General features: G+C 37.8%; 1 protein-coding gene across 2 annotated transcripts in view; it reads left to right on the top strand.

Moving 5' to 3' along the window:
* ppp3ca (protein phosphatase 3, catalytic subunit, alpha isozyme) overlaps window positions 1–14,387 on the top strand; it is a 59,050-nt gene that overhangs the window by 39,508 nt on the left and 5,155 nt on the right. Inside the window, exons 5-13 of one of the 2 annotated variants that reach the window (XM_082141043.1) lie at window positions 2,819–2,964; window positions 3,096–3,235; window positions 6,880–6,957; window positions 7,151–7,245; window positions 7,714–7,839; window positions 7,979–8,056; window positions 8,806–8,890; window positions 12,747–12,844; window positions 13,366–13,413. In XM_082141043.1, the coding sequence (XP_081997169.1) occupies window positions 2,819–2,964; window positions 3,096–3,235; window positions 6,880–6,957; window positions 7,151–7,245; window positions 7,714–7,839; window positions 7,979–8,056; window positions 8,806–8,890; window positions 12,747–12,844; window positions 13,366–13,413 (894 nt within the window). The remainder of the gene's footprint in view (window positions 1–2,818; window positions 2,965–3,095; window positions 3,236–6,879; window positions 6,958–7,150; window positions 7,246–7,713; window positions 7,840–7,978; window positions 8,057–8,805; window positions 8,891–12,746; window positions 12,845–13,365; window positions 13,414–14,387) is intronic. The other variant, XM_082141044.1, reaches the window with a different exon arrangement.

The following is a 14,387-nucleotide window of genomic DNA, read 5'->3' as shown; positions in this document are numbered from 1 at the left end:
ATGTGCTGGTTATGTCATTTGTAATGGCGAAAGAATTACTAGTGAAAAGTATCAGTAGTAAATGAATACTTTTATTTAGCAAGGATGCATTGAATTGATCAAAAGTGACAGTAAAGTTATTATTATGTTAATAATGTTACAAAAGATTTATATTTGAGTTGTTTTGAACATCAAAGAATCCTGAAAAACAATATTAAGCAAGCAGCATAAATGTTTTCAACATGTTTTCATAATCTGACACTTAAAGACTGGCGAAATGGCTTCTGAAAATTCAGCTTTGCCATCACAGGGATACATTACATTTTAAAAAATATTAAAATAGAAAACAGTTATTTTAAATTGTTCTAATATTTTAGTATTACTGTATTTCTGATCAAATAAATTTAGCCCTGGTGAGCATAAAATACTTCTATCTAAAACATTCAAAAATACTTAAATTTTGAATGGTAGCATATATATTTAACATCATTTATTTTTATATTATATTTCAAATCTGACTTGTAATTCATAGCTCAGAATAATGGTTTAAAAAGATTGGAAAGGTGTAGATTCCACAGCGATTTATTTTTCTGTTTTCCAGTATATTTAATATAATTATATAATTTCCTTATTTAGAAAAAATAATTGCATTGTTTATATGTTTTATAGGTAAGTTTACAAGAAGTTTCATTTGTTAACATTAGTTAACAGTAACAAAGGTTAATATGTGCTGTAAAAATAAAACATATTGCTGATTGTTATCTCATGTTAGTTAATGCATTAAAGGACAAGTTCGGTATTTTACACTTAAAGCCCTGTTTACAGATCGTATCTGATGAAATAGAACGGTTAAGATTAAAATTTGGACACATGCTGCTGTCCCGAGAATTTTAGGTTTATTTCGCTTCCCCCCCCACCCCCACAATGGTTGTCTATATGCACTGGAAGATTCCGTCCTAAAAACACATTAAACTTTCGTTTACAAAGACGTGAAACTCACCGAGTGGTCAGGGGGTGTTCACTGATATGTTCACTCAAAAATCGCCGAAAAAGATGCATTCCAACAGGTTTTATCGTAGTTTTTGTCCAACTCCATTGACTCAATAGGACGTGCTGTGAGACCGCAGCACCTTTACGGTATTACTCCGCCGCTTCTTCTTCTGCTTCTTCTGTGTATTCAATGAAATGCCCGTGGTTTGCTTGCAATTGGCAAAGGTGCATTATCGCCACCAACTGGGCTGGAGTGTCTATTATTCAAGCTCTCAACGCAAAATAGGTCCACAAAAGCGAAATAAACCTAAAATTCTCGGGACAGGAGCATGTGTCCAAATTTTTATCTTAACCGTTCTATTTCATCAGATACGATCTGTAAACAGGGCTTTAAGTGTAAAATACCGAACTTGTCCTTTAACTAATGTTAACAAATGAGACCTTATTGTAAAGTTTTAGCTTTATCTGTATATTTGATTTGTAATTCATGTTTCAGAAAAATGACAAGTTTAAAAGGGGTATATGAATTTCCATATCCCTATATTTCACAGTAAATAATCAAATTAGAATAACAGAGCACAGCCCTCAATTTCCTACCATGTCTATTGTTCCTGAAAGGACAAATCTTTCCATTTAAGGTGAATGAGGTTTATAACGCAGAGCAGTTGGGAGGGGTGGAGGAGGGTGGGATGTGGAGTATGAGGTAATGCTTCAGAATGGAGCCTTCCCATGAGGCATAGCGGCGGAGCACAGAGACAGGTGAGGTGGGAGGGAGAGGTGACGGCAAACTCTTTCTGTGTCTACTCCACTGACGTGTCGGCATGGTTACATATGCTTTTGAGAGGTGGCGTATTGAGACATAATGAGAATAGGACACGCGTCGACACACTGAGAGAGAAAAAAAAACCTTCTCTGTCTGGAGACACTGTTTATCTTGTGTGTGAGTGTTTGTGACGCACTGAGACACATGGGGCTGACCATTAAAATTCGGTCCCGGTAGGAATCTAATGAGGCCAGAGAAAAACATGATAAGTGCTGTCATAACAAAATAGCTGTTGTTTGCAACAAATATTAGGTTGTTTTTGGCAAAAGAACTGTAAAAAAAAACAAAAACATGATGTCACCTCTGGTATCTTTCTTAAAATGACTTTCCTTCATTTAGCCTTAGGGGGCATATCGTGGGAAAACAAGATTTTTTTGTTCTGTTGAAATGAAAGAGCTTGACGTACTATGTCAACATACTTTAATGTTAACGCATGCTTGTGATGTCAGAATCTGTACCCTATTAGAATGACCGCCCGGGCGCCCACGCTTACATATTAATTTATGTAGCATATTTACATATGCTCATTTAGTTCAGCAACTTCTCCCTGATAACAACAGTGCCATTATGCTGAGAATAACCAATCATAACAGAGATCATTTACATAAATACCAAGTTTATATAGGTCCTTAACGCAACCTGCTGACAGTCACATCGTTAACTACATGACACCAGCTGAATTGTGAATGCTGATGGTACCATTTACTTTTTACTCTTAAGAAAGAATTCTACTCATTCAGCAAGTTAATGAGGTGACAGATGTGTGCAATCAAACTACATTTCCCATCATGCTCTGTGGCAGCACAAGAATAAAAAATTTAAAATATACACAGATAAAGCATCAATTACACATCTAATGCATATTCTTTGGTCTTCGTTTTGTTATGCTAGCACTAAAAATGTCTTTGGAAAGTGAAAAACAGAGTAACAGATATCGGCTCATGGCTGTCTGTGTACATTCATTTTCTATGTATTTGATAGTACCTTTATACTCACTTGTTCTCTTTCTCCCTCTCTGTGTATCAGGTAAAATCAAGTATTCAGAGCAGGTTTACGATTCCTGTATGGATGCGTTTGACTGTCTGCCTTTGGCAGCTCTCATGAACCAACAGTTCCTGTGCGTCCACGGTGGCCTGTCCCCAGAAATACAGAGCTTAGACGACATAAAGAAGGTACTGCCAAGCCATGCATGAACAGCAGCGCTGTGTGTGGGAGGAGAAATATTTCATGCATGGCCACAAGAAAGCAGTGAATGTGTGTGTATTACTGTATTCTGTATTATATTTGTGTCTCTGTGGCCTAGTTGGACCGGTTCAAGGAGCCCCCAGCATTCGGGCCTATGTGTGATTTGCTTTGGTCTGATCCGCTGGAGGACTTCGGCAATGAAAAGAGCCAAGAGTACTTTAGCCACAACACAGTCAGAGGCTGCTCATACTTCTACAGGTGGGTGATTTTTGTGTTTTTAAAGGTGTGTGTTTTGATGTGCCTGAGTGTGGACATGTTGTCACACTATATGAGAAAAGCTGTCACAAAGAATTCTGCCATAAAATGGCCTATCATGGATTTTTCAATTTAGGAAATTGCAAAAATGTAAAAGGTAACATACAACCATTGTTTTATGCTAAATATATTGTAATCAACAAATAAATTTGTTAAAACGTGAATGGCAACTTGCCCAAATAAAAATATGCCAACAAAATGTATTATCATCAATGTTGAAAACAGTTTTGCTGCTTGATATCTTTGTGGAAACCATGATACTTGTTTGTTTTTTTTGATCACAGGATACTTTGATGAATAGAAAGTTTGTTAGAAGAGAATTTATTTGAAATAGATTTTTTTTTTTACATTATAAATGTATTTACTGTTACTTATTAATTTAATGCATCCATAATGAATAAAAAGGTATTAATTTATTTCAAAAGAAATCCTACAGAACCCAAATGTTTGAAAGGTAATATTTTTTTTTTTACATGAATTTTCAAAATATGAAAAAAAAATCAGTTTATATAGGTTTTATTGTGTTCACCTTTTTACACAACACCTATAGAAAAATATATTAGGATTTTAGTTTGGAAGACAAAATTATTATATTTTAAGATGATTTTTAATGAGGTGTTTGAAACCAACACACAAAACCACTGCTTGAGAAAACGAGCAATTGAACTTTTCACTCAAAGTCTTATAGTTACTTAGAAACAGCTTATTTGACAACTAGCCCCAGTTTCCCTTGGATGTATAGGTTAATAGGCATACGTTATATATGTGTCAGCTTGTATGTAGATGCTTGTGTAACAGATTGTCTGCACATATTTGAGTGTATTCATGTGAGTGTGTGTGTATGAGGACAGCCGAGTCGGTGGGGGGTTGTCGGGTCTCTCCAGGTGTTCAGGGTTGCCCTTGTTTTCTACCCTCTGCTCTGAATGCATAAAGCAGCAGCCTCTTAATATTTCACACACTGCTGAAAATTTGATGGAACAGCAGTGAGCATGTGTATGTGAGAATGAATGTTTGTTTCTCATAGCGAGAGTAAAGATTGGTCTTTGTTTTTCAGCATTTTGATGTTGTGCTTTAGCATTAGCATTAGCATTTCATCTTCTGTAGCTATACAATAGTGTTGTATGTGTGAGAAACAGACAGAAAGTCCAATGAAAATATCCATCCATTCATCCAAATTTGGGCCAGTGATTTGTAGCCTTACATTTATTAGTATGTCTATGCATAATTCCAGTGGCAGCCATGTTACAGGACACACAAGACTGAATTTATTACACATACACACAATGCTTCATACTCTACTTAGACAGATACATACCCACACACATTTCTGTTATGCAAGGCTCACAGAAGCCATTTGTTTTAATCTGTGTTGTCAGTGTTCCTCGAGCTGCCCACCTCCCTGAATCACCATGTTGGTGTTTAATCACTACTCTTTCACTCCATTCACTCCGTTTGTTTATGTGATTGCCTTCATGCTAATGCAGGCTTTATGTATATGGTTATATGGTTCCTATACAAATGAAGACATTTAGAGTATAGGATAAGCAATTAGTAGCAAATTTTACATTTTATCCATAAGAAAAACTGTAAATTATTATTATTATTATTTTTACACAGAATATTTTCTGGTTCAGTTAACATGCATATTGTTTACTTCCTGTAGCTATTGAAATAGTGAGTAGTTTTACTTTTACGGATTGGCTTCCATTGTAATGGTGCAGTCACATTAGGTCAAATTAGCAGTCAAATTAAGACTAAATGTAGCTGGTCTGTTGTCAATAGTTTGAAGTATGAAGCACTGCTCACACAGAATAATTGTCAGAATAATCTGAAAGTGGACCAGACTTTATGCTGATATCCAAATGTCAGACTATGCGAGACTAGGGTGAAGATATCAGACGAGGAGAAGGGGGGATGCCTTTTCAGCCTCTTGATCGTACTGTAGTCAGCAGAAAGAGTGAGATGGAAGGAGGGAGTGAGTGAAGGGCTTACACTGCGGCCAGCAACGGCAACACAGCTTTGCGATCTATCCCACAATCCCCAAGGGCTCTGCAGTGTGGTGTTGCCATGACGACCTGTTTCCTCTTCCCAAACTGGAGCGAGTGATAGCGAGAGAGAAAGAGAGATGCAGAGGAAGAAGTGATTGGTAGAAAGCAGTGGTAAAGCAGCAGTGCCCCCTCATTAGCCGATGACACGAGAGAGAAAGACAGAAAGCAGCTCACACACCCTTTTACACACTCTCTGTGTTATAAGCAAACGTATGTTAGCACAGCAGTGCTTTCTCACAAAGAAGCTTGGCAGCGTCCTTCCACGTTCATTTTCATTGTATGGAAAAAGCAGTGTGAACATTCTGCCTGACAGCTCCTTTTCTTTTCCACAGAAGAAAATGTTACAGGTTTAGAATATAGGTGGGAATCAATCAGCAGAGCTCTGAGGTTATAGGATACTATTAATTTCTTGGTTGCGTTAGGATTTTTTACCTTTTTTCTGTGTATAGCTGGTTTTCACCAGTTCACGTTTTTGTAGTTTACACAGAGATGATAACGGTATTGTTTTCTGGTCCCCAAAATGCTGTTGTCATGTAAATTAATGGCCAAAATGCATAAAAAGTTAGTTTTTAGTTGAAAACAGTGTTGTGTAAACGCCTTTTTAAATGCTTTATGCACATATTTGTCGGATTTATGCATTTCTATCTATCGACACTTATCAACGCCTAAATTAAACTGCAGCAGTCAGGTGGTTCAAGTACTGTAAGAACTCTGTAAGTTGTTTACATTCATTATTATTGTAATGTTATTTGAGACATGAGGTAATTTAATGCCATCTTGTGACACTTTGCAGACTGTTCATTGTTAGTTTATGCTCATTAAACAATATTAACAGATACAGATACTTTTAAGTATCAGATTATTAACAGATACAGATTAACAGATACTTTGATTTGAATAATGTATTAGTAAATGTTGAAATGAATAGGCCTATTTATAAAGTTTAATAGAAATGCAGCATATTTTTCATTGTTAGTTCACGTTAACTAATGTAGTTAACTTATGCTAATAAATTGCTAAGTGTTACCGAAATGTTATTATGCTTGTCTTATCATAAACTTGCCCTGAATCTTCTTCTTTTTACCACAAATATTCTTTTTTTTAAATGTACTAAACCATATATCTAAAATTCTTGGCATGAGAATACTGATACAACTTCATGAGAAAATATAAATGCCATTGAAACACAAATCATGTCAGGGTCTGCTGAGACTGTGAGTGCAAAAGTGTGTGAATGTTAATGTATATCCAAACATATATGAACTCTGAATTGCTTATAAGAACAAGGCATTTCTTTCTCAGGATATCTGTAAACATGGATATGGAGTGATAAACAGTTGAGCGCCACACTGCCCCTGCTGGACACACATGGAACTGCACTCGTGCTCCATTCACACATGAATGTTTTGCTTGGCTGACAGTGGAAAGCATTGAAAAAACAATACAACATTAATGAGACTCGTCCACCCACAGTTTCTGAATGTTGGCTCTTATTTTCTCTCTCATTCTCTTTTCCTTTTCTCAATCACTGTGTTGCAGTTATCCGGCTGTCTGTGACTTCCTACAGAATAATAACTTGTTATCAATCATTCGAGCACACGAAGCACAAGATGCAGGGTATGTATTTCCTGTCTTTAGCTTTTTATTTTATTTGTATTATTTGTGTACTAATATGCGCCTTTTAGTGGTATATAAGGTACAAAGGTTGTCCTTTTAATGGTACATCTTTCTATACAAGTACAGTTTTTGCACATTTTGTCTATGAAAGTAAATGAAAACATTTGTATCTTCCCTTTCCCTCTTCTCACAGCTACCGGATGTACAGGAAGAGTCAGACTACTGGATTCCCATCCCTAATTACCATCTTCTCTGCACCAAACTACCTTGATGTTTACAATAACAAAGGTGAGTCCTGCTTTCCCTTACAGTGAGATATGTGTGAAAAAAATGGAGCTTTGTGATGAGAACAGAGAGCGTGGGCAGAACCATCAGCTCGAGTGACTCCATCCATGTGGTCTCATCATCCGCTGATGGAACAGGGTCAACCTCTCCGCAGTACCATCTAGTGGAGGCTTTTTGTGAAAATGAATGTTCAGCCACTTACAAATTGATGTACTGTATATCAGGATGTATTTACGCCCTTTTTGATTGGTGTTTTTCCTCAGAAAGCTCGTTTAGCTTGGGTTTTGTCATATCATTGTGTGTACACACTATTTCAGCGAATCATTCCAGAAATTAGTTCACTTGAATTAGTTGATTAGGAAACAAACCCAGAGGCTCAGGAAGCCACGGTCTCTTGAGATTATTTCTCATATTATTGATTAGGGAAAACTCAAATGCTAGCTCACTTTTTCTTATTACTCACTTCCTCAGCTGCCGTTCTGAAGTATGAGAACAATGTAATGAACATCCGGCAGTTTAACTGCTCCCCTCATCCTTACTGGCTGCCAAATTTCATGGATGTCTTCACCTGGTCACTGCCATTTGTGGGGGAGAAAGGTACCTCTGTCACATAAATCTATATACAACTGGATATTGACAGGCTTGACGATTCTTTTTGCTTAATAAAACATTTACCGATTACTTTCAAGTAAATGTCATTTTGATATGTTGTGATTGACTGTTGCTTGGCCTGCAGTCACGGAGATGCTGGTAAATGTGTTGAGCATCTGTTCTGATGATGAGCTGATGAATGATGGAGAAGAGATCTTTGACGGTGAGACAGCTTCACTTGTACGCTTCACTGTCCTATGCTGAACATAAACATGATTTATTCCACATGAAACATGATTATGATTTCTCAACAGAGAGGGCCTTTTCTTTGGCGTCAGGTACATCCTGAATTATGACTCATGGTCATTTCAATATCTTTCCTGTTAAGTAGCACCGTTGTGATATTGTGTTTGTAATAGGCCTTAAGTTTTGTGCTTGACTTAGCTAGCCGCTACAGGAACTAACTCCAACAAGTATTGGGAAAGCTACTTTAAAATGTAAGCATTTCAAGTTACAAGCTACTTATAATTTAAAGCAAATTAAACCACAGTCAAACTGGTTGGAAACAAGCTTGTAAAAATGGCTATTTTGTAGCTAATAATATTTTGGCATTATTATTTACTTTAATCAGAACAGTATATCTCTAATTCAAAAACATTTACACATATAACAATTTACACCATATACAATGTGACAATATGAGTGTTTTGTCACTCTACGCATTGGAAAAAGTAGCTTGTTACTTTAAAAGCTTCATGATTTTAAGAAAAAACTGAGCTACACTACTGAAACATGTAGGTTAGTAAGTAGTGTCGCTTCTTTAAGTTAGTTACTCTTGAAACTGCCGCCAACAAAATACATACTTTCTTGTGTGTCTACATCTGTGTATATAAAAGAAGAAAAGTTTCTGTGGGTTTTTAGCCTCTGGTCATACAAACTGAGACCGCTTCATGTTTTTCTTTCCGCCCACAGCCAATGCAGCAGCTGCTCGCAAAGAGGTGATTAGGAACAAAATCCGTGCCATTGGGAAGATGGCCAAGATGTTCTCGGTGCTCAGGTACAAATGGGGCTTCCTCCAGCTGAGTCATTCAGTCTGCGGTCAGCTGGGTCACATGCTTATGAAACTGTTCTTGCTTGTCATATGTGATATATAGAGGAAAGGCTTCTTAAAAGCAAGATATTGCTGATATTCAGTACAACATAAAATTGGGATGTAAGAAACTATTTTAAAGGTAGTATTTTAAAGGTTCAGGATTGAATTCTTTGGACATCTGTAGTTGAAGAGTTCAGATGTAAAAGCCTGTAAGTGCCATCTGAAATTTTCTTCTAGAATGATCATTTTTATGAAGCTTGTATATTTAAGTTCAGTAATTTCACTTAAATGGCAATGAAAATTACCTATGAATTGTCATTTAAGTGAAATTACTGAACTTAAATATACAAGCTTCATAAAAATGATCATTCTAGAAAAAAATTTCAGATGGCACTTACAGGCTTTTGCATCTGAACTCTTCAGTTGTAACATAAAAATGCAAGTTTGGGGAGGATAATTTTGTCAGTAAGTATTTTTGAGAGACCCCTTTCCTAAAATACAAAGGCAGCTGTATATTTTGATTCATAAATACCCATTTATACTGTCTAAGAATAACAGTAAAAGTGATTTTATAAAGATAACAATTATATTGTGAATATATTTAAACCAAAATATGGGCACAGTACTTTTTTTTATTTCTTATTTATTTACTGTAAAAAAAAAAAAAATCACAATTTATATTGCGATTTCTGTCCAGCCTGAATGCAGAATGAAGTAAGGAATAATTGACGACAGGCCGTTGAATTATTAGAAAAATAATGCACACCCGAGGTGGTAATGCGGTCACGACGCGAAGCGGAGTTGCCGTTACACCTCGGGTGTGCATTATTTTTCTAATAATTCAACGGCCTGAAGTCAATTATTCCGCTTATACTACAGTTACCACACCTTGAAACATTGTTCAGATTATGTATTTCAAGACGTTTGTAAAGTTTTTGTCATTAAAATGCTCTTGTATGTAGGACTAATTTCTTACGCATCTAATCCCATGCCTCCGTTGCTAATTCCAAAACGTCATTTCAGAGTTAGTAACGGAGGTTAGAGCCGCTGATAGCAGACTAATGCTGGGGACACACGACTAGCTGACACATTCTCTGACTGTTTTCATCGACTGCAGCAGATTTTAAACACCGACTTTGAACACAGACTGAACGCGCTGAACACGCGTTTGGGCATGATCAGTCATAAGTATCAAATTACGTTCATAACCGGCCTTAAAGTGTGTTCCCGGCTTTATGCAGTTATTAATGCAGTTATTAGAGAGAGATGTTGCAATAATGAGACAGAAAAGCATATGTGCGTCAATATTATTATTTATTTATTAATTCAATTCGTTTTAATTAATTCGTTAATTCTTTTTTTTTTTCTATTATTGACAGATGACAGTAGACTAGCCAAATAAATGAAACCCAAAGCCCTTTTAACAAGTAGGCCTATCAATAATTATTTATTTGTTAAATTATCTGCAATAAAAATCCGTGCTGCAGGACTATCCATTTATTTAGCCTATATTCAGTTTAATTTTCTATTGATTATAGATAGGACTTTATAGTTTATTTATTCAAATTAAACTGCATGTTTCTATTGATTGTGAAGCTAGACATTGAAAATTGCAGATCAAGCGCATGGGGCGAAATGCTTTTTCTTGTTATGAATTGTATCCTATTTTCCGTTATTACAGTTGACTACGCGAAGTGATATGGAACTGTAATGCGGTCAAGACCTGCCTGGAACTACTTTAGCCGTGCGTTTCCCTGAAAATAATGCACACCTTAGAACGTTCATCAACCAATCAGATTCAAGCATTCAACGGCCCTGTAGTATAAAGCATAATAATTTAAGTTTCAGTAAATGTTAACTTTTTCTCGTCAGAAATTTTTTGCCAGACCCCAGTTTAATAACTCCTGGTTTAATCTGCTTGTTTTTTTAAATGTACTGAATATAAAGTTCACTGATAACTTATTTTAAATGTACACTACTTTTCAAAAGTTTGGGCTCAGTGTGGATTTTTCACCTGCTTGCACAGACATCACACGTCATCAGTGTGTTTTGAAAAGGCTATGCAGAGTTGTTGTCAGAAAGTCACCGAGCGCCGCAAACAAACAGCAGCCGTATTTACAGGTCCTCCTGAACCAAAATAAGCTTATGCTGCCTTCACGCCATGTAGGAAACATAATTACAAGATGGCCACCAATGACGTTCTACCCGGAGTTGTTCACGTCCTCAGACTCAAATTTGAGTTTCTGTGTCAACACTATCAACTCCTAAATGAATCTGCAGCAGTCAGGTGGTACAAGTTAGTTGTTTACGCTCATTAGGTAAGACATGAGGTCATTTAACGCTGTCTCTCATGATGCTTTGCAGAATCTGCTGTGTGCGTTCATGTGTTTTGAAGGAGGCATGGTTTTAGAGAGCGCTCTGAAGGGAGGGTGAGATGTCATGCTTTCAAAGCTAGCTTGCTATTGCTAGCCTCTCTGAAATTGCCCACCCTACCTTTAATACTTAAATAGAAAACAGTTATTTTAAATTGTACAATTTACAGTATCATGCTGCGTTCACACCGGACGCGAATAGCGCGTCAAATTCGCGTCTACCGCGTCTAGTTTGACGCTTGACCACATGTGTACATTCGCGTGTCAAGAGCGAGATTGACGCGCGTAAAAACAAAAGGTTGAAGCGAAATTTACGCGCGTCAGAGGCGAAAGTTTCGAAACCCGTTGGCGGCCATCTTTTTTAGATGTTTATCGAGCATTAGCATTAATCGAGAGAGTCACCGCTCGTATATGCTCTGGAGAGCAGAAACAGCTGCGTAGGGGACATCGTCGCTGTACTCTGGTCCACCAGACTCTCCGGAGGGTTTCAGGAGTTTCACAATTTGGTCCAGGACCTAGGTTTGGTGGACCTAACGGTGAGGACGCTGACGAGGACAGCGTAGGCCGTATAAGGCCTCGGCCTCGAGTGGTCGCTGCCTGACGAGCCCGCGCTGTACAGCCCGGCGCGAGGTTCACCCTCGCCCGCACCCACCTAATCTGTCATTTATTTTTGTTTTGATAATAAATGGAGCCAGCCTCCAAAAGTGAAACCTGTCCTGTGAATTTTTTTTTAGTTTGTATACACTAAATTGTATTTGTTGTCTTCACATTAGATTAATAATGTTTCATATAGATATGGAATAAATAGCATTCAATACAAAATGAGTATCTCTCATATATTGAAATCGAGTTTTTATGTGAAAGATTTGCTTTGTTGTGCATTTTAGTCATATTACAAAATAATTTATTGAGGCCAAACATAAAATAACATTATAAACTATCACTTCACCACGTGACAGCAGCAAGCAGGCTCCTTATTGGTTAACGCGGCGCGAATTGACGCAGAAGTTCAGATTTTTCAACTCGGGCGGCAGACGCGAATTCGCGTCAAACACGAGAATGCACAAAAAGCACTACATAAAACATTCGAGCGTAACGCGCTTAACGCGCCAGACGCTCAATTCGCGCCATTCGCGCGAACGAGGCGTATTCGCGTCTACCGCGCCGCGCTCTACGCCTCATTCGCGCCGCAGGAATTTTTTACGCGCGTAACGCGTCTTTGCATTGACTTAACATTGAAATCACTCGCGCCTGATGCGCAATTCGCGTCCGGTGTGAACGCACCATTACTGTTTTTACTGCGTTTTTGATCAGATAAATGCAGCCTTGGTGAGAATAAAAGACTTCTTTCAAAAACATTAAACAATCTTGTTGACCACAAACTTTTGGACAGTAGTGTAAAATCAGTGTGTGATATTATTTCTGATGGTTATATCCTGTCTTTGCAGAGAAGAGAGTGAGAATGTGTTGACCCTGAAGGGCCTGACCCCTACCGGCATGCTGCCCAGCGGGGTGCTTTCTGGAGGCAAGCAGACTCTACAGAGTGGTGAGAACACGATCCAGTACTGGCCATGTTCCTCTCTTGGTTCTTGTCTCCCTCTGTCTCCTACTCTCTCTCTCTCTCTCTCTCTCTCTTCTTTTTATTTCCTCCTTTACTGTCTCTATAGTGTCTGTCCCTGTCTCTTCCACCTGTCTCTCCATCTGTCTCTCTCTGTATCCTCTGACAAACTCCGGGCTTTGGGGTGCTGCTCTTTTAGTTCCCCCAAAGCATGGACACATTAGTGGGTCGGTTTACCCGTCATTGGTAAACTGGGGTGAGAATGAGTTTCTGAGAGGCCTCTAGGGTGTCCAGAGCACAGCAAGCGTGAAAAGCAGGAGAAGCCTCCTGCAGAATGTGCGAATGGTTGAGGGTATTGTCTGAGTCTGTGGTCCATAGTCTGGTTGGCGTGCATGCGTCTCTCAGGGCTGTCCCGACGCCCGCCGTTGCTTGTGCACAACTGCTGCCTGTGCGTTTCTGCTGTTGCATGGCTTGTTCAGGTGTAACACACTCCCCATCTCTTCTTCCAGCAACCATCGAAGCCATTGAAGCCAACGAACCGGAAGAAGACGGAGAAGGTAATTCCTGGACATGTATCTGGGTGTAATCCAGCATAGACTGGTAGAACATGGTAGATGGTTTCTAGCTGGTGAGACCAGGTGGTATCGGGTTTACCAGTTGAAACCACATTTCTAAACACATCTACCAGTAGATGCTGGATTATCCAGCACACTCTGAAGTTCTAACTAGCTATCTAACACACCATATTAGATTTAGATTAAACCAGAAAGCCACCACATCACTACGAAAAGGCACCGCACATGTCTGGGAACAGTTTGGAGTCAGACTGTTTTCAAATAATCTGACATAGCCTAAATTGCTTACTGGTTAACAATGTGGCTGTGTCCGAAACACAAGGCAGCTGCCTTATTGCCCACTCAGTCGATGACTAAACAGACAGCACATAAGGAAGTGATTTCACGCAGACTTCCAAAGCACTATAACATCACATTGAATGACCCCAAAAAATTCATGTGATCTTTAGAGATAAGTAAGCAAATTTTCACTGCCGGGCTCAACGCTATGGATAAAAAAAAAAAAATTATGTTCTGCTTGTTTTGCAAACATTTTCACACGCAAAAAAATATAGATTTATACATTACCATTAAAAAGTTTGGGGTCAGTAAGATTAAAATAAACACTTTTATTTAACAAGGATGCATTCAATTGTTCAACAGTTAATAACTCACCTTTGTATACAGTTAATAATATTTTATAGTATTACTGTTTTAACTGTATTTTTGATCAAATAAATGCCTTGGTTACTCCAAACTTTTGAATGATAGTGTATATTTACATGTATAATGTTATATTTGTAACTTTACCTGTATAATGTTTACATTTTTAATTAAATTTTTATTTAAAAATATTATTTATTGTACATTTTTCAGGAATACAATTTTTTCTTTAAGAAAAAAAAAAAGGCAAGAAAAGCTCTTCACTCTTATCTTCAATAAGAGTTCTTCAAGACAGCAATTAACTTAAAATGGCA

This window comes from Leuciscus leuciscus (assembly GCF_965113295.1).
Source record: "Leuciscus leuciscus genome assembly, chromosome: 16".
NCBI classification, from domain to species: domain Eukaryota; kingdom Metazoa; phylum Chordata; class Actinopteri; order Cypriniformes; family Leuciscidae; genus Leuciscus; species Leuciscus leuciscus.
The sequence above is the reverse complement of the archived record's forward strand: the minus strand, read 5'-3'. Positions and strand labels throughout refer to the sequence as shown.